This window comes from Dermochelys coriacea, chromosome 18 (assembly GCF_009764565.3).
Source record: "Dermochelys coriacea isolate rDerCor1 chromosome 18, rDerCor1.pri.v4, whole genome shotgun sequence".
Lineage (NCBI taxonomy): Eukaryota > Metazoa > Chordata > Testudines > Dermochelyidae > Dermochelys > Dermochelys coriacea.
This window is the reverse complement of record NC_050085.1, coordinates 383,083-407,992: the sequence shown is the minus strand read 5'-3', so window position 1 is coordinate 407,992 and position 24,910 is coordinate 383,083. Positions and strand designations below refer to the sequence as shown.

The 24,910-nt window shown below is 47.0% G+C and overlaps 1 protein-coding gene across 40 annotated transcripts in view; it reads left to right on the top strand.

Annotated features, from left to right (window-relative positions):
- Window positions 1-24,910, top strand: part of EIF4G3 (eukaryotic translation initiation factor 4 gamma 3) — a 455,276-nt gene that overhangs the window by 167,841 nt on the left and 262,525 nt on the right. For 30 of the 40 annotated variants that reach the window (XR_006276414.1, XM_043500149.1, XM_043500147.1 and 27 more), the window contains exon 4: window positions 1,608-1,712. The exons of 9 other annotated variants lie outside the window; for them this stretch is intronic. Coding sequence is in view for 30 of the 31 variants with exons in the window: in XM_043500149.1 (XP_043356084.1) it covers window positions 1,608-1,712 (105 nt within the window). In the remaining variant the exon portion in view is untranslated. The remainder of the gene's footprint in view (window positions 1-1,607; window positions 1,713-24,910) is intronic. One more of the 40 variants, XM_043500161.1, reaches the window with a different exon arrangement.

The window sequence follows — 24,910 nt, the reverse complement described above, 5'->3', positions numbered from 1 at the left end:
TTATTAGAGCATAAGCTTTCGTGAGCTACAGCTCACTTCATCGGATGCATTTGGTGGAAAAAACAGAGGGGAGATTTATATACACACACAGAGAACATGAAACAATGGGTTTATCATATACACTGTAAGGAGAGTGATCACTTGAGATAAGCCATCACCAGCAGCAGGGGGGGGGAAGGAGGAAAACCTTTCATGGTGACAAGCAAGGTAGGCTAATTCCAGCAGTTAACAAGAATATCTGAGGAACAGTGGGGGGTGGGGTGGGGGGGAGAAATAACATGGGGAAATAGTTTTACTTTGTGTAATGACTCATCCATTCCCAGTCTCTATTCAAGCCTAAGTTAATTGTATCCAGTTTGCAAATTAATTCCAATTCAGCAGTCTCTCGTTGGAGTCTGTTTTTGAAGCTTTTTTGTTGAAGGATAGCCACTCTTAGGTCTGTGATCGAGTGACCAGAGAGACTGAAGTGTTCTCCAACTGGTTTTTGAATGTTATAATTCTTGACGTCTGATTTGTGTCCATTCATTCTTTTACGTAGAGACTGTCCAGTTTGGCCAACGTACATGGCAGAGGGGCATTGCTGGCACATGATGGCATATATCACATTGGTAGATGCGCAGGTGAACGAGCCTCTGATAGTGTGGCTGATGTGATTAGGCCCTATGATGGTATCCCCTGAATAGATATGTGGACAGAGTTGGCAACGGGCTTTGTTGCAACAAAGGGAATGGATGAGTCATTACACAAAGTAAAACTATTTCCCCATGTTATTTCTCCCCCCCACCCTACCCCCCACTGTTCCTCAGATATTCTTGTTAACTGCTGGAATTAGCCTACCTTGCTTGTCACCATGAAAGGTTTTCCTCCTTCCCCCCCCCTGCTGCTGGTGATGGCTCATCTTAAGTGATCACTCTCCTTACAGTGTGTATGATAAAACCCATTGTTTCATGTTCTCTGTGTGTGTATATAAATCTCCCCTCTGTTTTTTCCACCAAATGCATCCGATGACGTGAGCTGTAGCTCACGAAAGCTTATGCTCTAATAAATTTGTTAGTCTCTAAGGTGCCACAAGTACTCCTTTTCTTTTTGCGAATACAGACTAACATGGCTGCTACTCTGAAAGAAGATCACTGTGTTAGAAATACCAACATGTTCCCACTTTCCAGTACCTGGAGGAGTTCAGGGCTAGGCTTCTCATTAGGACCTCTCTGATGGGGCCTTTCTGTCCTTGGTATCTACCTTTTAGCTATGAGGAGAGGGTGGGCATGGAGAGAGAGTGGAACTGTTCTTTGAACTGCCTTTGGCCAGACTGGGGACATCAGTTGCCACTCTCAGCAGAGAGGGGAAAGAGATAAAAACCTTTCTCAGTCAGGGTTAGAGGACAAAGTAGAACTCCACCAGAGCAAGCAAACTGGGAGCTGGAGAGAAAAAAAAATCTCTTAAAATGTTGCAGCTGTCTGTAATTATTCAAAAAGAAAGGGGCAGAGAGTGGAAAATACCACCCTCTCCCCAGCCAGGAGGAGGGGAGAGAGTGAGTAGAGCTTCTACATGCACAAACTCTCTCTCTCTCATTCTTACCCTTTCAATCTCTCTCACTCTCACTTCAGCAGCCAGGAGGGAGGAGGGACAGAAGCTTTCAACCCCACCAAAGAGCCAGCAGTCTTTTTGAAGATCCAAGGGAACTGGTGCAAAGGATTCTGGGATGTGGGATGGTGAGTCACAAGAAGAAAAAGGTTGAGAAATTTCCCTCCAAAAAGCATCTGTCCTTGTTTATTTTAGCTTAAATAAGCTGTCTCTGATTTTTGAGGTTAGGGTTTTTTTAGTTTGGGATCACAGTTTGCAGGGGATTCACTGACAACTGAAGAACAAATTATCATTAATTTCTTTTGTAAACATGGAATGCTTCAGGTCCTTTTTAAAACGTCCTGTGAACAGAGCAGATCGTAGTTTTGTGTCCATGTAGTATGAGTAATTCTAAAATAGTTAAATATTCTGTTAGCTACAGAGCCAGTGGCATATAACAAAGCTTTGTTCCAAAGATGTTCCAGTTATAGACAAATACTAAGCATGTTTAGTAATTCGCATAGTAAATATATATACCATGGAAAACATAACTACAAGGGAACTGAATTCTCACAGGATTGATATTTAAGCCTTCCACTTGTAGGGGACTGGTTTAGATTCGGAACAGGTCTGTACTAACTGAAAGCTGTTACCATCTGGTGGTTCTTTGACTTAAGAGAAAGGCGTGTTGTGGTCTCATTCTAGTTGCTGTAAATGCCACCATTGGGAAGGTTAGCTTTTGTAATGGCATTTAAACATTCTCCAGCACCTTTAAAGTCTCAGGGTTCTTGTGCCAGCAAAGATGCCATCATATGTGGCACATTTATGGGCAGACTTCACAGCTCCCCAAGCTCCTTTGTCTGATGTTGGATCCCTTCTTCAACAGCAGAAATTTTCTTGTATCTAGGACATTTATTCAGCACTTCAGCACAGTCAAATTATAACTATAGTTATATTTGTTTAATTGAAGAAAATAAACACATAAACAAAGACATTATTTAGGATTAATCTGAGCTAGTCGTGGTCTATGAAAAGCTGTGGTATCAGGTGCTATGAGACTTGAAATCAAACATTAAAGATGGATAGCTTTATACCTTCTCCTTTTACAAGCAGTCCTGTTCTCACAATCAGTGGCTCACTGCCTGTGAGTAGTTATCAGGTCCCAAAGTTCAGCCATCCTCTGTCGTCTATACTTTATATAGAACTACTTTCTTTTTTCTTGGCAAAGTCAGATAGCAAAGTTTTCATAGGTGAACTGAGGCATGATGTCTCCTGTATTTATCTCCTTTTCAGTTTTTTTTCTCCATATTTGGTCACTTCAGAGGCCTCTCATCCATTTAATAAAAGATGCCTTTTGAAGCTGTGTAAACTGTGATGCATTTAAAATTATCCCCACCCCTTTTAAGGGATGTTTGGCAAACATCTTAGTTAAAGCCAGTTTCTTTAGTAATCCAATGAATTCTCCACCATAAGGGATCTTCGTGTACGGGAAGCCTGCAGGTTTATGCAAGATTGCATTATAACAGCTTTCACATTGATAAAAATAGAACATTGCAAGTCATAATGAAAGGTACAGTAATGGGTCATGACATTAATTAGCAGTCTTCTTGGCAGTCTCAGTAATCTAGACAGAGAGAAGTCAAGGTTGAGGTACAGTGATACACAGTGATAACTTTGGGGAAGTTTGCACTGCTTTTGCCCATGCTGTGTCTCGTCTGTGGATAAACTGGGAAATTCAGTTTTCAAGATGTTCCGTCCAGCGGCAAATATACACAGATACTTTAAAATGTAAGGATGGAGAGAACCATAAACAGCCTAACTTATGCTGGTGCTATGCATGCAAACTCTGTCTTCAGCTGTTCTGTCCATGGCTTTTCTGCTTCAGTTATGCCAATTACTCCGAGCTTTGAGACTTGCTAGACCTGCCATGTATTTCCCCCTCAGCAATTGGCATTCAAGCTGCCTCTGCCACCTCGGAGAATGCCACATCCTGTCTAAGTGCAAGGTCTGTGCTGGCTTCAAAAGTAGATCTTGCAAGCTGAGAAAGGATAGGCTGCAGCTCCTTCTCATGGAGTGCTCTCTGGGATCAGCTGGGTCTGAGGCTCCCCACCCCATACATTGGCTTCAGCCGTGCTGGAAACTCAGCAAGTAAAGAGAATCAGGCTGCTTTGGAATTGAAGCATTCTTAAAAAAAAGGAGACTTCCTTTCCAGAGAGAGACTCCAGGAAAAAGGGGAAGTCACCTCCAAGGTCAGGAATTAGGACCCCAGGAGACCTCGTGTCTTGGTGTGAGTGCTGTTGAGACTTCCATGGGCCTGGTACCAATGAACCATTACCAATCATGAGCTCACGCTCTGAAGAATAATCTAGAAAACATGGATTTTCTCCAAAAGTGGTACCAGAAGAGGAGCCCTCTTAATGCAAGGACTCTACACCAAAGGTGGACAAACTTTTGGCTTGAGGGCCGCATCTAGATATGGAAATTTTATGGCAGGGCATGAATGCTCACGAAATTAACTATTCAGAGATATTCAAATAAACTCTATTTAATAAAGATACATTTTAGTGGCAATAAACATAAAACCTTACTTACTATTATAAATATACCATCATAACAACATATTACTATAATTAAACCAAACTTAACTCTTTTCCACACCCTCTTTGATTAATGTGAACAATGTAGCTGATCACCCTTCTTTACAATGGCATCAAAGTCCTGTGTCATTTTTGTTGTGGAAATCCACAATACTGAGCTGAGATACTGGTCAGTTAACTGGGATCTGTAGCGAGATTTTTTTGTAATTCAGCAGGGAAAATGTTTGTTTGCCCACAAAGGTGGAGCCAAACAAAAGAAGGATTTTCTGTGCCACCTTGCGGATATTTGGGGACTTTGTTTCACTCAGGGAGGCATAAACTCGTCCAGTATTTCTGAATTTTACTTTTCCTTCAAGGTGGAATCGCACTGTAGACCAAAGAGCTCCAGTTGTAATTCTTGTGGGGCTTTCTTGTAGTCAGATGACAGTGGGCATGACATCAGCTCCAATGTATTCTCTATCTTCTCAAAGTCAGAGCATCGATGAGAAAATTCTCAAGTCACTCAAAATTTTGCTGTACTTTTCTGTCCGCTCTGGCGACACTTCCAAGTATTTCAGTGTTGGAAAGTGAGTGAACACTTTGTCCTTAATTTGTTTTGAAAACAAGACTTACTTGGCTTTGAAAGCTGTCACACTAGAATACAACTTGTATACAAACACATTCTTTCCTTGCAGCTTCACGTTAAGTTCATTTAAATGTGCCAAGATACCCACACTGAAAGTGAAGTTGCATACCCAGTTTGAATTCTTTAATTCAGGGAAATCATTTTCTTTTCCCTGCATCTCCAGAAAAGTGTGAATTTCATCTCTGAGCTCCCACCCTTGCTACAAGACCTTTCCTAGGCTGAGCCAGCAGACAATTGTATGATAAAGTAATTCCTGGTGTTCGGCGTCAGAGTCTTCCAGAAGGGAATTGAATTGCCGATGATTAAGTCCCCTCGCTCTTATGCAGTTCACTATTTTTACTACTGTGCGAACAACATGATAGATGTCCAGGACATTTTTGCAGAGGGCTTTATATTATGTATAATACAATGCAGAAAAATCACCTCTTTATCGAGGTTGTCTTCTTTTACTTTGTCCTGAATTCTTTTTAAAAGTCCTACGTTTTTCTCAATTAAAAGTAGTGATCCATGTGTGGATACATTTGCCAGTTTACTACAGGGGAGGTTCAGACATTCACAGCAGCAGAGACCCTCTCGTATAAATCCGATCTCTTACTTGTGCCTTTCATTGATTCTGTTGATAAAAATTCCTCTGTGATTTCAAAATTGTCATCAATTCCTCTGACAAAAATCAGTAACTTAGCTGTGTCCTTAATGTCAGTACTGTTATTGAGAGCTAACAAATACAATGTAAAGCTCTGTGCTTTCTTGTTTAAGTCGGAAGCAAAATGTTCATCAATCACTTCTACACAGTGAGTAACAGTTCTTCGTTACAAACTAATGTTCTCACATTTGTTTTGGTATTCTGGGCACAGCATGCCAGCAACATCAACCATACATTCTTTCAAAAAACTCCACTTCAGCAAAAGGCTTATTTTGTTTACCGATTTTAAATCCAGAACATAACTTGCCTTTGTAGTGGTTTCCTGAACTGTAGCTTGTCACACATAAATATTTTGCTGAGCTTTTAAGTTTGTGGTGAGTTTCTCAACTTTTCTTGTCCTTTCCTCAGTTGTTAAATTGCTACCATAATGAGGATGTTTCATTGAAAAATGGTGGTTCAAATTGTACTCCTTGAACACTGTGATGCTCTCCTGACAAATCAGGCATACAGCCTTCGAGTTCATGTTTGTGAAAAAATATTTTGCATTCCATTCTTTGTTGAAAACTGGACACTCACTGTCCTTTTTCTTTTCTTTTCTTTTCTTTTCTTTTCTTTTCTTTTCTTTTCTTTTCTTTTCTTTTGTGCAGTGCTCATTTTTGAAAGGGACAAGAAAATCCCAACTGCAGCCCTTATTTCAAACTGCTGTTTTACAAGATTGCATGCACTATGAAAAAATTGGGTCCTGTCTCTAGCCTGGATTTGTCGGCAGTGCCCTCGACCATTTTGAGCCATGGCACTCTATCCCAGAATCTGTGTGGACAAAAAGAGGCAGAGGCGGGAGCTCAAGGCCCGGATAAAAAGGTCTGCCGGGCTGGATACAGCCCGTGGCCCATAGTTTGCCTACCCCTGCTCTAGATGGAGGGACTCCTCTAAGAAGCCCAAATCTATCTCACTACCTCCTCTTTGGGACTCAGCTACAAGGACCGTCCTCATCATAGAATCATAGAACTGGAAGGGACCTCAAGAGGTCATCTAGTCCAGTCTCCTGCACTCATACTTTGGCTTAGTCCTGGAACCATCCTCATTGGCCTGCATTCGTACTGGGTGTATAGTTTGCACTTCTATACCATCCCTGGTGCTTTCCCAGGCTATAATAGAGCACTCCCCGATGCCAACCGTGTTCCTCTTGCATGAAAGCCTTTTGGTTGTGGAAGAACCAGGCTCTCGCCTTCTAAGAGGCACTGAGAGGGATCCTTCTCTGGTACCATCCCGCCTATTGGAGCCAGAGCCTATTACACATTAGCATAGGATCACGTCCACTGGTATTTACTCAGCTGCCTGCCCCTCCTCAGACTCCAGTATAGATACAAGTCCCCAGTTCTGATGCCACGGGCTCCCCCTCTAATCACTGGAGAGGCTACAGCGTCAGACTCGGACATCAGTATTTTGACAAAATCTGAGTTTATATATATATATATATATATATATATAAAAGTGAAATAAGTTTTTGGAAAGCGTAGGGGACAATTTCCTGGTGCAAGTGCTAGGGGAGCCAACTAGGGGGAGCGCTTTTCTTGACCTGCTGCTCACAAACCGGGTAGAATTAGTGGGGGAAGCAAAAGTGGATGGGAATCTGGGAGGCAGTGACCATGAGTTGGTTGAGTTCAGGATCCTGACGCAGGGAAGAAAGGTAAGCAGCAGGATACGGACCCTGGACTTCAGGAAAGCAGACTTTGACTCCCTCAGGGAACAGATGGCCAGGATCCCCTGGGGGACTAACATGAAAGGGAAGGGAGTCCAGGAGAGCTGGCTGTATTTCAAGGAATCCCTGTTGAGGTTACAGGGACAAACCATCCCGATGAGTCGAAAGAATAGTAAATATGGCAGGCGACCAGCTTGGCTTAATGGTGAAATCCTAGCGGATCTTAAACATAAAAAAGAAGCTTACAAGAAGTGGAAGGTTGGACATATGACCAGGGAAGAGTATAAAAATATTGCTCGGGCATGTAGGAAAGATATCAGGAGGGCCAAATCGCACCTGGAGCTGCAGCTAGCAAGAGATGTCAAGAGTAACAAGAAGGGTTTCTTCAGGTATGTTGGCAACAAGAAGAAAGCCAAGGAAAGTGTGGGCCCCTTACTGAATGAGGGAGGCAAGCTAGTGACAGAGGATGTGGAAAAAGCTAATGTACTCAATGCTTTTTTTGCCTCTGTTTTCACTAACAAGGTCAGCTCCCAGACTGCTGTGCTGGGCAACACAAAATGGGGAAGAGATGGCCAGCCCTCTGTAGAGATAGAGGTGGTTAGGGACTATTTAGAAAAGCTGGACGTGCACAAGTCCATGGGGCCGGACGAATTGCATCCGAGAGTGCTGAAGGAATTGGCGGCTGTGATTGCAGAGCCCTTGGCCATTATCTTTGAAAACTCGTGGCGAACGGGGGAAGTCCCGGATGACTGGAAAAAGGCTAATGTAGTGCCCATCTTTAAAAAAGGGAAGAAGGAGGATCCTGGGAACTACAGGCCGGTCAGCCTCACCTCAGTCCCTGGAAAAATCATGGAGCAGGTCCTCAAAGAATCAATCCTGAAGCACTTAGAGGAGAGGAAAGTGATCAGGAACAGTCAGCATGGATTCACCAAGGGAAGGTCATGCCTGACTAATCTAATCGCCTTTTATGATGAGATTACTGGTTCTGTGGATGAAGGGAAAGCAGTGGATGTATTGTTTCTTGACTTTAGCAAAGCTTTTGACACGGTCTCCCACAGCATTCTTGTCAGCAAGTTAAGGAAGTATGGGCTGGATGAATGCACTATAAGGTGGGTAGAAAGCTGGCTAGATTGTCGGGCTCAACGGGTAGTGATCAATGGCTCCATGTCTAGTTGGCAGCCGGTGTCAAGTGGAGTGCCCCAGGGGTCGGTCCTGGGGCCCGTTTTGTTCAATATCTTCATAAATGATCTGGAGGATGGTGTGGATTGCACTCTCAGCAAATTTGCGGATGATACTAAATTGGGAGGAGTGGTAGATACGCTGGAGGGGAGGGATAGGATACAGAAGGACCTAGACAAATTGGAGGATTGGGCCAAAAGAAATCTAATGAGGTTCAATAAGGATAAATGCAGGGTCCTGCACTTAGGATGGAAGAATCCAATGCACCGCTACAGACTAGGGACCGAATGGCTCGGCAGCAGTTCTGCGGAAAAGGACCTAGGGGTGACAGTGGACGAGAAGCTGGATATGAGTCAGCAGTGTGCCCTTGTTGCCAAGAAGGCCAATGGCATTTTGGGATGTATAAGTAGGGGCATAGCGAGCAGATCGAGGGACGTGATCGTTCCCCTCTATTCGACACTGGTGAGGCCTCATCTGGAGTACTGTGTCCAGTTTTGGGCCCCACACTACAGGAAGGATGTGGATAAATTGGAAAGAGTACAACGAAGGGCAACGAAAATGATTAGGGGTCTAGAGCACATGACTTATGAGGAGAGGCTGAGGGAGCTGGGATTGTTTAGTCTGCAGAAGAGAAGAATGAGGGGGGATTTGATAGCTGCTTTCAACTACCTGAAAGGGGGTTTCAAAGAGGATGGCTCTAGACTGTTCTCAATGGTAGCAGATGACAGAACGAGGAGTAATGGTCTCAAGTTGCAATGGGGGAGGTTTAGATTGGATATTAGGAAAAACTTTTTCACTAAGAGGGTGGTGAAACACTGGAATGCGTTACCTAGGGAGGTGGTAGAATCTCCTTCCTTAGAGGTTTTTAAGGTCAGGCTTGACAAAGCCCTGGCTGGGATGATTTAACTGGGACTTGGTCCTGCTTTGAGCAGGGGGTTGGACTAGATGACCTTCTGGGGTCCCTTCCAACCCTGATATTCTATGATTCTATGAAATAGGGACAGTGAAAAATCATTGGAATTTACTATCAAAATAAATAAACAAGGGCAATGGCACTGATTTTATTATTCACATTTAATTAATTTAAAAGGACTAGTTCTTTGAGTGCTTGCTCATGTCCATTCCATATTAGGGTGTGTGTGCTTGCCACATGCACTGGTGCTGGAAGTTTTTCCCTAAGCAGTATCCGTAGGGGACCAGCTCCCCCCACCCTCAGTTTCTGTACGGGACTCAGCCAGGGGACAGGGCATGCCCCGGCCCCCAGGCTTTAAGCCCTGCAATCTCTGCAAATGGTCTGTGCCTATCAGTGATCCACATACCAGCTGCCTAAGGTGCTTAGCTAAGGGGCATATAAGTGACAAGTGCCATATCTGCAAGTCCTTTAAACCTAGGATGAAGAAGGAGCGCAATATCCATGCTCCTAATGGAGTCAGCACTCACTCTGGCACCAGAGCAGTGGTCTGACTCCTCACCGAGCACCGCGGCCTCCATGAGCAGTGCTCTGCTGGCGTCGTCTACAAGCTGGCACCGGTCCCCCTCCACAGCTCCGGTCAAGAAGCCAAAAAACATTGTGAGGGGAAGATCTCCTACCTCCCATAAGGGAAAGGAGAGGGCTGGGGGCAAGCTATGACCCGTGCTGGGCAGCTCAATGCCCCCCTCGGAAAGTCGGGCCCCAGCTCAAGTCGAGCGGTGCAGCCCATCCTGCACTTCGCCTCAGTCTCTGTTTCGTGGCACAGGCCCTGGCCAGCTTCAGGTGCTGTCGATGACCTTCAAGCAGCTCAGGAGATCCTGATGCTCCCAGTGCCGCCCTCACTGGCTCCAGCGGTACCCCGGTCTTGGGGAAAACCCATACTGGGACCTATGCGTGTGCCCCCACCTCAGTGGCACTGTTCCCCATTGAGAGGGATATACTGCCATCGCTTACACACCCAAAGCCGTCACACCTCAGGACTAGAGAGGCAGGCTCAGTGGAGCCCTCTTTGGTCACCGCACAGAGGGCACCAGTCGAGGGACTCGAGGCGTACCTTGCCAGTAGATTAGCGCAGACCCTCTGAGTCACGTGCCACCCGGCAAGAACTTCTGGGCCGGCCCCTACTGTCTCCAAGGGCCCAGTATCAAGAACAGAACCAATGGAAGATCAGAGACTGCAGATCGCTGGGTCGTCATTGCCCGTCTCCTAGCAGTGGATCCCCTACTTGGGAAGATCCTCCTGGCAACCGGACCGTATTAGCTCCCGGACCTGTTCGACATCCCAGTACAGGTCGAGTAGCATGAGGTGTAGATCGCTGGGTCTCCAACGCAGATCTGCCGAGCGCTATTGGTCCCTGAGATCCCAACCAAGATGCCTGTCTCGCTCGGACAGGTTGGCTTCGGGAAGCAGTGACCGGCACCGGTCGGACAAGAGCCACCGCTCCGCCTGATAGCAGTCGCCCGGTACCGACTGCTCTGTTTCTACCTCCAGCACAGAGTGAGGCTCCCTGACTGCAGGACAAGCCTCAGTACCTGCAGTGGCACCTATATCATCAGCACCGAAACCTGTCCCATGGCTCTAGGTACAGTGGCCGGTGCCATGGAACCCTTGGGGGTTCACCCAACCCTCCCAGGCTGTCAGGTCGGCATTGGGAGCTTCAGAGAGGCCAGCGGCCTCAGTATCCCGTCCCCCTCTGGTGCTCGAGGCTTCAGGGGGTAAGACCCCACAGGTCCAGGAGGACCCAGGGGAGCAAGCTGCTGGACCACCAATGGAAGTAGAGGTCCCTGTGGCACTGGCGTCATCCTCGTCACTGCCAGACAAGGCTATCATAGGGCTCCCTCACCCAGTTCCTCAAGATGATGCCAAAGCGCATCAGGAACTTTTGAAGAGGGTCACGTCCAACCTGGGGCTTCAGGCAGAGGAACTGGAAGAGCCCTCGGACTCCCTATTTGATGTCCTCTGCTCCTCAGCTCCTGCCAGGGGGACCCTACCCCTTCATGAAGGGGTTCCAAAATCACTAATGCCCTGTGGCAGACCCCCTCTTCCCTAGCCCCTATCTGTAAGGAGGCTGAACACAAGTACTTTGTGCCAACCAAGGGGCATGAGTACTTATACTCCGACCCTGCCCCCAATTCCCTCATGGTAGAAGTGGTTAACCACAATGAGAGGCAAGGACAACCTGGAGCCACTCCCAAAATAAAGACTTCAGGAGGCTGAATCTCTTTGGGCATAAGATTTATTCATCTTCCAATCTTCAGCTGAGAGTAGCAAACCACCAAGCCCTCCTGGGCTGATATGACGTTAATATGTGGTGAGCCATGGCCAAGTTCGAAGGGTCGCTCCCCGAGGCTTCCAAGGAGTTCAGCGTGATCCTCGATGAGGGCACGATCACAGCCAATAGCGGCCCTCCAAGCAGCATCAGATGCTGCTGATGCTGCTGTCCGCACAATGGCTTCCGCTATCTCCATGCAACAAACCTCTGTGGGTTGTCCTCTGAGGCTCAGCAGTCAATGCAGGACTTGCCTTTCGATGACCAAGTCCTATTTGTGGAGCAAACGGACAGCAAGTTGCATCGCCTCAAGGACCAACCTGAAAACCCAGGGTCTTTATACCCCAGCCCTGGTGCGTAAGTGGTTCAAACCTCAGCAGTTGCAGGGCCAGAAGAGCCAGCCTCAGCAGGACCAGCCCCAGAAACGAGCCAAGAGCTACAAGCGCTGCCTGAGTGACCCGCCTTCACCCTCTGCCCAGTCAGGCTCGACCTGTGCAAAGCAAGGGATCAAACGGTCATTTTGAGGGTGTGCCTGAGGGCAACCTATCAGTCTCTTCCCCGGATCCGTCTGTCCTAGTGTTCTCCAACTGCCTTTTCCTCCCTGTTTGGACTGCTGTAACCTCAGACGGATGGTTCTTCAGCACAGTGAAGCAGGGTTATACCCTAAAGTTCCTTTCTACCCCCCCCACCCGTCTTCCCCATCCCTCTTCAGGGAGCCCTCTCACGAGAATCTCCTTGAGCAGGAGGTAAAGGCGCTACTACAGCTGGGTGCGGTGGAGGAAGTTCCTGTTGAGTACAGAACAAGGGGTTCTGTTTCTGGTACTTTTTAATCCCAAAGGCCAAGGGCAGTCTACGGCCCATCCTGGACCAGCGACACCTCAACAAGTACCTAAAGAAGTTGAAGTTCTGCATGATTTCCCTGGTTTCTGTTATCTTCTGCCTGGATCCGGGAGACTGGTATGCTGCTCTTGAGCTGAAGGATGCATACTTTCACATAGTGATCTTTCAAGGACACAGACGCTTCCTCCAGTTTACAGTGAGGCCGCATTTCTACCAGTTTTCGGTCCTCCCATTACGCCTGGTGATAGCACCGAGAGTGTTTACCAAGTGCATGTCGATGGTGGCGGCTTACCGCAGGCACTGGGGTATCCAGATCTTTACCCATACCTCGAAGACTGGCTCGTCAAGGGCAGCTCCAGGTCTCAAGTCCAAAGGGATGTTGTGGTGTTTCAAGCCATGTGCCACTCTCTGGGCCTACTGGTGAATGACAAAAAGTTGACGTTAGTGCCAGTGCAGAGGATAGAGCTCATCGGAGTGGTCCTTGACTTGACCTGTGCCAGGGTGTTCCTGACATTGGAAAGGTTCCACGCATTGACAAACCTCATCGTGGAAGTCTCTGAATTCCCCTTGACCACAGGCAGGATCTGTCTGCGCCTGCTGGGTCACATGGCAGCCATGGTCTGCACCTTACATGGTCCGCCATGCCAGGCTCCGGATGCGGCCTGTGTAACAATGGCTGGGAACAGTCTATTCCCAGTCCCAGGACCCCCTGGAAAAGATCGTTACCATTCGCAAGGGAATACTTACCTTGCTACAATAGTGGACCGACTGTGGGACTGTCCTGGAGGGGGTACTGTTCGACAGTCCCGCTCAATCCATCCTGTTGGTGTCAGATGCCTCGGACCTCGGCTGGGGTGCTCACCTCAGTGATCTCCAGATACAGGGGATGTGGTCTCCGGAGGAGGTGAAGTCGCACATAAACATCAAAGAGTTCCAAGCAGTCTGGCTGGCGTGCGGAGTGTTCCTGCCCCACTCGTTGGGCAAGGTGGTATGAGTCCTGACGGACAACACAGCTTGGATGTTCTACATCAACAGGCAAGGGGGAGCACGCTCATCGGCTCTGTCAAGAGGCACTCCTTCTATGGGACTTCTGCATCAGCCATGAAATCCACCTGGAAGCTTGTCACCTTCCCGGTGTCAAGAATATGCTGGCGGACCAGCTTAGCAGGGAGTTCTTCTCTCACCACAAGTGGTTGCTCCATCCAGAGCTAGCCTGTATGATCTTCCAAAGGTGAGGAAATGCCCAATTGGACCTGTTCGCTGTCAGACAGAACAGGAAATGCCACCCGTTTTGATCTCAGGAAGGTCTGATCAAGGGCTCCCTCTATGATGCCTTCCTCCTGTCGTGGTCAGGGATCCTGATGTACGCATTCCCTCTGATTCCGCTCATCAACAAGGTCCTAGCAAAGATCAAGAAAGACAAGCGCAAATTGTTGTGATAGCCTCAGCATGGCCTCGCCAACATTGGTTTGGCATGCTCATGAGCTTGTCAGCGGCCCCTCCCTGACCCCTTCCCAACTGCCAAGACCTGCTGTCACAGGACTATGGTCGGCTCCTACACCCCAACCTCAAGTCCCTCCACCTCTTGGCATGGATGCTGTGTGGCTGAACCTGGAGGAACAGACCTGTTCAGAAGGAGTCCAACAGTTCCTCCTGGGGAGTAGGGAGCCCTCAATCAGACTGACTTACCTGGCCAAGTGGACGAGGTTTTCCTGCTGGGCATATGAACATGGCATCTCTCCCTTGTGTTCTTCCATACAGGCCGTCCTGTACTACCTGCTCCATTTGAGGAGCCAGGGCCTGGCACACTCTTCCATTAGAGTGCATCTAGCGGCCATCTCTGCTTTTCACCAGCCGATCCAAGGACAGACGGTGTTTTCCCATGAAATAACGATCAGATTCTTGAGAGGGCTCGAGAGACTCTTCCCGCAGGTACAGACTCCTGTCCCGTAGTGGGATCATAAATTGGTCCTCTCTAGTCTCACAGGCCCACCCTTTGGGCTACTAGGTTCATGCTCCTTTTCCCACCTGTCATGGAAGGTCGTTTTCATGGTGGCGTTGACATTGGCGAGACGGGTCTCTGAAATTAAAGCCTTGACCTCAGAACCGCCATACACAGTCTTCTACAAAGACACGGTTCAGCTGCAGCCCCATCCGGCCTTCTTGCTGAAGGTGGTATCCACCTGCCATATGAGCCAGGACATCTTCCTCCTGGTGTTCTGTCCCAAACTGCAGAAGACCAGTGAAGAGAGGCATCTTTATGTGCTGGATGTTCAGAGGACTTTGGCTTTTTCTTTAGAACTTATCAAGTCTTTCTGTAAATCAACTCAGCTCTTCATCGCCAGAGCACATAGATGAAGGACCTTCCATTGTCCTCACAGAGGATTTTCAATAGGTTCACCTCTTGCATAAGGACCTGTTAAGACCTGGTGGGGGTTCCACCGATTGTCAGAGCCCACTTGACGAGAGCACAGGCATCTTTGGCGGCCTTCCTGGTGCACATCCCTATCCAGGACATCTGTAGAGTCGCAACGTGTTCCTCAGTCCATACGTTCATGGCTCATTATGCCATCACTCAGCAGGCCAGAGATGATGCTGGATTAGGCAGAGCTGTGTTGCAATCGAGATGTCCATGAACTCCTACACACCTCCAGCTGTACTGCTTTGGAGTCACCTAATATGGAATGGACATGAGGTAGCACTCGAAGAAGAAAAGACAGCTAGCTTTTCCATAACTGGTGTTCTTCAAGATGTGTTGCTCATGTCCATTCCACTACCCGCCCTCCTTCCCCACTGTCGGAGTTTCCGGCATGAAGGAACTGAGGGTGCGGTGTCCAGTGGCGCCCCTTATACCGCTCCATGCGGGCGCCACTTCAGGGGCCGCCAGAGCCAGTCCCGTACAGATGGTGCTGAGGAAAAACTTCTTGCACCAGTGCATGTGGTGAGCACGCACACACCTAATATGGAATGGACATGAGCAACACACCTTGAAGAACACCAGTTAGGGAAGGTATCTGTCTTTTAAGCCAAGCTGGTCGCCTGCCATATTTGCTATTTTTTCTGCACATCAGGATGGTTTGTTCCTGTGCCCTCAGTAAGCCTTCTTTAAAATACTCCTTTCCCCCTCATATTAGCCTCCCAGGGGATCCTGCCCATCAGTTCCCTGAGGGAGTCTTTCTGCTTTTCAGAAGTCCAGGGTCCATATTCTGCTGTTCTCCTTTCTTCCTTTTGTCAGGATCCTGAATTCAGTCATCTCATGGTCACTGCTGCCCAGGTTGCCACCCACTACTTCTTCCCCTACCAATTTTTCCCTGCTTGTGAGCAGCAAGTCAAGAGGCGCATAGCCCCTAATTAGTTCCTCCAGCACTTGCACCAGGAAGTTGTCCCCAATACTCTCCAAAAACTTCCTGGATTGTCTGTGCACTGCTGTATTGCTCTCCTAGCAGATGTCAGTGTGATTGAAGTCCCCCATTAGAACCAGGGCCTGTGATCTGGAAAAGTATGTTGTCCAAAGAAAGCCTCGTCCACCTCATCCTCCAGGTCTGGTGGTCTATAGCAGATACCTACCATGACATCACCCTTGTTGCTCTCTCCTCTAAACTTAACCCAAAGACTCTCAGCAGGCTTTTCTCCAGTTTCATACTGGAACTTTGAGCAATCATACTGCTCTCTTACATACAGTGCAACTCCTCCATCTTTTCTCCCCCGCTTGTCCTTCCTGAACAGTTTATATCCATCCATGACAGTGCTCCAGTCATGTGAGTTACCCCGCCAAGTCTCTGTTATTCTGGTCACATCATAGTTCCTTGACTGTGCCAGGACTTCCAATTCTTCCTAGTTGTTTCCCAGGCTTCTTGTGTTCGTGTACAGGCACCTAAGATAACTAGCAAGTTGCCCTAGTTTCTCAGTATGAATCAGGAGGCCTCCCCGTTGCACTCTCCTCTGTGTTTCCTTCCAGTATTCCACTGCCCAACTTACCTCAGGGCTTAGGTCTCCATCTCTCGACAAACCTAGTGTAAAGCACTCCTCACTAGGTTAGCTAGCCTGCCTGCGAAGATGCTCTTCTCTCTCTTCGTTAGGTGGATCTCATCTCTTCCTAGCAATCCTTCATCCTGGAACCACATTCTGTGGTCGAAGAATCCAAAGCCCTCTCTTCAACACCACCTGCGTGACCATGTGTTTACTTTGACAATTCGATGGTCCCTACCTGGGCCTTTTCCTTCAACAGGAAGGATGGACGAGAACACAACTTGTGCCTCAAACTCCTTTATCCTTCTTCTCAGAGCTTCATAGTGTGCAATGACCCATTCCAGGACATTCTTGGCAGTATCTTTGGTGCCTACGTGGAGAAATAGGAAGGGGTAGTGGTCCGACGGCTTGATCCGTCTCGGCAGACATTTTGTCACATCCTGAATTCTAGCTTCAGGCAAGCAGCACATTTCTTGAGTTTCCCTGTCTGGACGGCAGATGGATGACTCCGTCCCCCTTTGGAGGGAGTCCTCCAAAACCACCACCTTTCTCCTCCTCTTGGAAGTGGTGGTCATGGAACCCCCATCCTTAGGACAATGCATCCCATGCCAATTGGGTCTCCTGATCCTTTCTCTCAGATGACTTCCAAACCATTCTTCATCGTAGTAACTATGTAGAGAACCTGAAAACAGTTTCTTACCTTTATCTTCAGTGTGGGTACATGGATTCTCCTCTTTCATGGTGTTAGGGCAGGTGGCCTCGAGCCCAGGATGCAGTGACAGCTGTCAGTCAGCACCTCCCTTTGGGACCCTTTCCCCAGGTCTGAGAGCTGAGACCTGGGTGGGTGGAATCCGGCAGTTGTGGCTTCCAGGGGAATGGACCAATCATCTGCAGATGCAGGGCCAGGACCAATTGGGAAGCAAGGTGTTGACTTATAAGCTGGAGGGTAGGGATATGATAGAATCATAGAATCTCAGGATTGGAATGGACCTCAGGAAGTCATCTAGTCCAACCCCCTGCTCAAAGCAGGACCAATCCCCAACTAAATCATCCCAGCCAGGGCTTTGTCAAGCTTGACCTTAAAAACCTCTAAGAAAAGAGATTCCACCACCTCCCTAGGTAACCCATTCCAGTGCTTCACTACTCTCCTAGTGAAAAAGTTTTTCCTAATATCCAACCTAAACCTCTCCCACTGCAACAAGGGCACACTGTTGACTCATATCCAGTTTCAATGTAACCCCAGAACTGCAGAAAAGGACCTAGATACAGAGAGACCTAGACAAATTAAAGGATTGGGTGAAAAGAAATCTGATGAGGTTCAACAAGGAGAAATGCAGAGTCCTGCAATTAGGACGGAAGAATCCCATGTACTGCTACAGACTAGGGACCGAGTGGCTAGGTAGCAGTTCTGCAGAAAAGGACCTAGGGATTACAGTGGATGAGAAGCTGGATTTGAGTCAACAGTTTACCCTTGTTGCCAAGAAGGCTAACGGCATTTTGGGGTGTAGAAGTAGGAGCATTGCCAGCAGATCGAGAGTCGTGATCATTCCCCTCTATTCGGCATTGGTGAGGCCTCATCTGGAGTACTGTATCCAGTTTGGGGCCCCACACTACAAGAAGGGTGTGGAAAAATAGGCAAGAATCCAGCAGAGGGCAACAAAAATTATTAGGGGGCTGGAGCACATGACTTATAAGGAGAGGCTGTGGGAACTGGGATTATTTAGTCTGCAGAAGAGAAGAATGAGGGGGTATTTGATAGCTGCTTTCAACTACCTGAAAGGAGGTTCCAAAGAGGATGGATCTAGACTGTTCTCAGTGGTAGCAGATGACAGAACAAGGAGTAATGGTCTCAAGTTGCAGTGCGGGAGCTTTAGGTTGGATATTAGGAAAAATGTTTTCACTCGGCGTTACCTAGAGAGGTGGTGGAATTTCCTTTCTTAGAGGTTTTTAAGGTCAGGTTTGACAAAGATCTGGCAGGGATGATTTAGTTGGGAATTGGTCCTACTTTGAGCAAGGGGTTGGACTAGATGACCTCCTGAGGTCCCTTCCAACACTGATATTTTATGATTCTATGACAGGATGGATCACTTGATGATTACCTGTTCTGTTCATTCCCTCTGAAGCATCTGGCATTGGACGCTCTCAGAAGACAGGCTACTGGGCTAGATGGACCTTCGGTCTGACCCAGTATGGCCATTCTTATGTTCTTATGGGTGGTGCAGGGGAGTGGACTATATGAAATAGGGAGCAACATGTGGGTCAGTTGGAGGAGGGTCAACATGGACAAGACTGAGACAATATTGGTAGATAGGAGTGGAGAAGGGAGGACAAAGAGCAGAATTGGCAAGTATGTCTTCTCAGTTGAGGGAGTATGAGCCATGTGCAAAGTAGTTTGGAAAGTACGTGCAAATTAGATACTGGGTTGCTATTAGAGTAAATGACTACACTTCACTAAAAGACCTGCGGCTGGACCAGATCAGCTGATTGGGTTTGTGGGGCTCAGGCTGCAGGGCTATAAAATTGCTGTACAGATGTTCAGGCTCGGACTGGAGCTTGGGCTCTGAGACCATGTGTGGGAGGTGGGTCTCAGAGCCACAGCTCCAGCCTGAATTTGGACGTCTTCAGTCCTATTTTTAGCCCCGTAGCGCAAGCCCCGTGAGCCCAAGTCAGCTGAACCAGGCTCTGAGACTTGGTGTTGCAATTTTTTTATTTCAGTGTAGACATACCCTTAGACCAGGGGTTCTCTCAACAAATTTTTTCGTGGCCTCAGAGTGCAGCCACCAACTCTTGCTGGTGGCTGTTCTGACAGGTTTTCCTAAAATACTTAATTTTAGGAATAACAAATAAATATGCATATATACATGTCGGAATCGTAATTTATTTATGTAGGGGTTTATAGGGTTTTTTTTTTGCAGACTGAATAATAAAAATAATATTGGATTGTATTTTGGTGCCCTTGGCTCCCGCTGCCTCCCCCTGGGCCCCACTGTGTCCCCCCCCCCATTGCCGCAAGCTCCCTTCCACGGTCTCGCACCCCAGGCTTACCCCGCTCCTTGCTTCTTGACCCCGGTGCCCAATAAGGCCAGCCCTGCTGCAGACCTGTTGGCTTGGGCTGAAGCCCAGAGCCAAAGCCCCACAGCTGTAGACAGAGGAGGGGAGGGAGGAATGAGAAGTGGAGCCCCGCCTCCCTGGGGGACTGAAGCCCAGAGCCTGAAGCCCCCCAGCTTCAGCTGCGGGGTGGGAGGGAAATGAAATAGGGATCCCGTTGCCAGAGCCCCAAGGCTGAAGGGGCAGGGATGAAACCCACCACCAGAGCCTCTGGCTGAAGCCCACCACTGGAGCCTCCAGCTGAAGATGGGGGCGGGGAAGGTGAAGCCCACCCTTGGAGTCCCATACCAGGGAGGGGCCACTGCTTTGCCACATACTCCATCTCTGTCCAGAAGGCTGTTGTGGTCACAGGAAAAACTGCTGCTGTCTGCCTGTGGCCACAATGGCTATATGTAAGAAATGCTACCTTAGAGTCTTGGGCACTAGCGGTGGCCATCTCTCCTTGGCAATAAGAGTACCTTTCTGTAATTTTCAATTTTTTGTCATCTTCACATTAGGTTAGTGAAATGCTTGCTTCATGTTGAGGCCATTCTGAAACTGAAGATAGTATAGAATGTGGATGCCTGCTGACTACTGGTGGGGTCTCAGAGAGAGAACACTACATTCAGTGCTCTGGTATCTCCCCGACTGTCAGTTAGTTTACTCAGTAGAATTGAAGGTGTTGGTTTTAAACTGTAAATCCCTAAGAATTTGTTAGCAGGTTACCTGAGAGATTGGCTCTCTCCCTATGGGCACTGCCACTTGAAGATCTCTTGCAGTCAGCAGATACCTTCAAGTTGGAAACCCTCTGGTATAGAAGACATGGGCTTCTGGCAGAACCAGGACATTGTCTGTAAGCCTTCCTCAACTTTGGAGTTCACTCCCCTACATAGTCTCTCTTAGTCTGGTTTTGTTCATGTTTGAGGCATACTGCAAAGCACAGTATTTTTCTTGAGTATTTTAGGATGGGACAGGTTGATCACTGAATTATGTTGTGCTTGTATGAATTATTATTGTAACAGACTGGCTTTCTTGCTGTTTTTGTAGACTCTCTATTAAGCAAAATACAGGTCTCTTAACTCTTGCATGAAATGCTTATTTATTATTGCTGAGTGCTCACAACTTGGAAAGATGCCAGAAAGTTGAAATGAATACAATAAATGAAGTTTTGGAATAGAAAAGCTTTGTTGTTATTGGAGTTTTAACTTTAAAAAATAAAAAGTGGTGAAATGAGTGGAATGCTGGGAGCTGAAGCTGTTTCTCCATTTGCAGCCTATCCAGACCCTTCCAAACCAGAACAGCAGCCCAAGGGACAGCTTTGTGCGAGTTCTCCTTGCTACAGACTGCCTGGTTCTCATACTGGGTTGGGACCCCAAAGTGGGTCTTGACCCCATTTTAATGGGGTCCCCAGGGCCAGCATTAGATTTGCTGGTACCTGGGACTGAAGCTGAAGCCTGAGCTCCACTCCCACCTGAGGTGGCGGGACGAGGGCTGCAGCCCTCTCTCCCTGCACCCAGGGTGGTGGGGTTCTGGCTCCACCCTCCCCCGGGGTCATGTAGTAACTCAGTTGTCAGAAGGGGGTTGCAGTGCAATGAAGTTTGAGATCCCCTGGCCTAGACTGGAGGGAGCATCAGGCTGCTGCACCAACACATTGTTCCTCCCCCCCCGCACACACTTCTGAGACTGATTGTGGGAAATAAAGGTCCCTATTCCTCTGCTAATAGTATTGTAATAGCAGGGGAGGCTGGGTTTGGGGGCCTGGTTGCATGTATGCAGTGTACCCATCTCCAGACATGACAGACTTTGAGGAAATGAGAATCCCCTTAAAGCTCCTTCTCCCTCAGTAGTAGGTATTAGATGGAGGCTGTTTGGCAGGGTTTGCTGCTAGTTTTTAGTTGCTTATTTGTTTTTCTAACATGTCAGAGGCCCCTGCAGTTTCACATGGTTGTCTTTATTTAGATTCATTTGAAAAAAATGGAATGATTTCTCAAACAAGATTGTTGTGTAGTATTGTTATGTTCTGTTACAGCTGTGCACTTACACTGCAGAGGTGTCTGTCTTTCCATGGAAGACAGAATGATCCCTCTGTAGAATTTGCATATTCGTTGGTGAATTATTTTTCGGTTTCTTCAATATAAAGGACACCGTGAATATCTCGTACCCTGCTTGGTCTCAGTGAGTATTCTGGGACTCCCTGATAAAAAGCCACCATCATCCATATGTGTCTCTACCTGTCCTGATACAAGTGTGTGTAGGTACTGTGACAAAGCTTTGTCCTTGCCTCCGTGGGTCCCGCGTTTCCTGGCGGATTTCGCTAGCCTCAGGCACACTGTGACCCTGCATGTAACCCTTCTCTCTCTAGAGACAAGGGTCACAGTCTACTGAGCCATTTTCATCATAAGCCAGCGAGGGAGGTGAGGAGAAGTTATCCTTCCTTGCACAGTCTCTGTTGTCTCCCAGTCTCAGGGATTAATCAGGGGGCAAAGATGTGTGTGTGTGGGCGGGGCGGGTTAGCCCGGGCCCACCCTCTACTTGGGCTCCAGACCAGGGACCCTAATAGTATCAGCTTTGGTAGCTGACCTTTTAGAAACATAACATGTATAATTCCCTGGGCTACTTCCCCCACAGCAGCCCTCACTTGCTCAAGCTGCACCTCACCCTTACCTCAGGACCTCCTTCCTTGTGTCTGATATGGTGTGTACTACTTAGCCTCTCCAACAGCGCAACTTCCTCCCACAGCTCCTGACATGCACACCCACCTGACTAACTGGGAGGCTTTTAACTAGTTTCAGCCAGCCCCTGATTGGCTTCAGGTGTTCCAATCAGCATAGCATTCTCTCTGCCTTCTGGAAAGTTCTTAATTGGACCCAGGTGTCTTAATTGACCTGGAGCAGTTGCCGTTTCACTTATCCTGGTACCAAGGATTTGTTTAGCCTAGCTAATATATCTATCTCCCACTACTTTTCTATAGCCATCTGGCCTTGCCCCGTCACAGTACATATGCATGTTTTATTTTGGAGGTTTTTTTGTGGGGGAAGGGGTGTAATTTGTAACAGTCTTCACTCAGAATTTCCCTTTAAAATTTTTTTTTAGTTTTATGTCTCTGCTTTAACATTTTTAATAATTGTTTACAGTGTTAGGTAAGATATTAGTACCTTTTAATTTGTAGGCTTTTAGATAGATACTCTGTATTTCGATCAGCATGGTTATTTCAATGTTCAAATAGTATATCATACAACTTGTTAAGTCACCGGTTTTAGTATTTAAAAAACCAAATTCTATCTTCAATTTTACCCATGCAGCAAACTGTCATAAGATATGCTCAGGTGTAACTGAGAGCTGAATTTGCTCTAGAGTATTTAGTATTTATATATCCTTCTGTCCTGCTCAAGAAGGTTCCATCCAAGGATTTTGAAGCACTTTACAAATATTTAGTTAAAATCTCACATCACTCCAGTTCAGTTGCTTTCTCTAGATGGTGGGTAAATGAGGGCACAAAAGTTTACTCACTTATGAACACACAGTGAATTAATGGCGGTGATGGGAATAGAAGCTGTCCCCGACTCATAGTCATGTGGTTAAACTACAAGACCATTTCTTCTCCCTGTATGTAACTTTAGTAAATATAGAATCTTAGAAACATATTATTTCCCTTTGTCAAGATAGGAATCAAGGAATAGTGTGATAAAGGCTTCCTCCTGAACTAAGTGTTCAAAGAGCAGCACCTTTCTGCCAGGTTATTTAATGACTGTGCTCTGACAGAAATTTCCACTGGGCTGCCATGAGCAAGTGGTGAAAGATCTGGGGGAGACTCAGCTTTTTTCTGAACCTGTCTGACATGATCAAGTATGTACTTTACCTGTTTATTCCCAGCTCAGTCAGTACTGGGACAGTCACATAATACAGCAGGCATAGTGTTTATTAACCAGCTCAGTAACTGATCTAAAAATAACTTCTATTTTAGTTGTTGTTTGCTTATTAAGGTCAGCAGCATGGGGTGGAAAATCTGCACAGAAAATAGTCACTTGGGGTTTTCCCTAGCAAGTGACTTTGAATACATAAACATTCAGATATTATTTCTTTACTCCACTGGTAATCAAATTTCAAATGTAAAATCACAAAGAAGAAAGCTTTGAGGAAGACAAATTACTCTGATTAGAAAATGGAATGTGTCAGCAGCAATCCATCCTACTGCAGCTATGGGTGCTGAACTTTAGTGGTTTCCAGTCCATCATTTTGGTGTGTGTGAACCAAAATCTTTATACACAGCAGCATTTGCTTACCCTTTCCTTCCCCCACAATATTGTATCCAAAGGGTTTTTGAAGTGGTTTCCTCGCTGGTCTCTTTATTTGTCCATCTCATTCCCAGGTTTCAGTCACAGTGCACAAAAGTTGCCTATATTCCAGTGTGACTGAAGGGGATTACAATTACCTTGCCTATCTATTTATGCACTTGGTGCAGAAGAAGAACCCTCTGAAGGTTGAATACACAACCATTTTAAAAAGAAAAGGGGTACTTGTGGCACCCTAGAGACTAACAAATTTATTTGAGCATGAGCTTTCGTGAGCTACAGCCCACTTCATCGGATGCATTCAATCGAAAATCATTTAAATCGGTTTACTTGTATGAAAAGCAGTGGATCATTATGATTTATTTAGTTCGGCATTTTAAAGTTCTTCTTTGAGAGATGGTCCCTATTGTATTCCACTAAGGGTTTATGCATGCGCACCCTGTGTCCGGAGCTAGAGAATTTGAAAGTAGTCATGTCTATTGATCTGCTCGTGCACCCTTGCCTTGCCTCGTGGTTTAGTCCAAGGTGATACAGGGCAGGGCAGACCGACTGTATCTAGTTCCTTCTTACTGCTGCATGATCCAAGTAGGAGCTAATTGTATCCTCTCAGCTCTGATGCACTTTTAAAAGAAGAAGTTGTAGAAATTGTCTACAGTTTGTTTTTATTCTCCTGTTTCTTATGTAGTTTAGTTTTTAGTAGCAGATTTTCTAGGATTTGGACTTTGTGGGAGTTTGTTTTTCCAGTCCCACCTGCACCACTGTACCCACATGCAGATACTGGATTATGCTGAAGATGGCAGGATTCAAGATCCTGCCCATGTTCGTTCTCAAACAGCAATGGGCATCAATGCTCCATCTACTGCTTGGGAGAAGCCTACATTTCATCAAGGTGCAGTATCTGCCAGTCCTTCCCAAGCTGCACAGGAGAAGGCCAGGCTCTCTGCTGCAAGAAGTACCTCATGGGGCCACCCTCAGTAGCCGCAGGCACTGTCATAAAAAGGGAATCATAGCTTCACTCATCCAGTTTTCCCAGAGAGGTGAAGAATACCATTGAGGACCTTCCATTCAATGAGTCACACCTGTTTAATCAGAAAACCAACAAATCCCTCCACTCCCTCAAGGATTCCAGAGCTGCCCTTCAATTGCTCGGTACCTATATAACTGCATCCAAGCA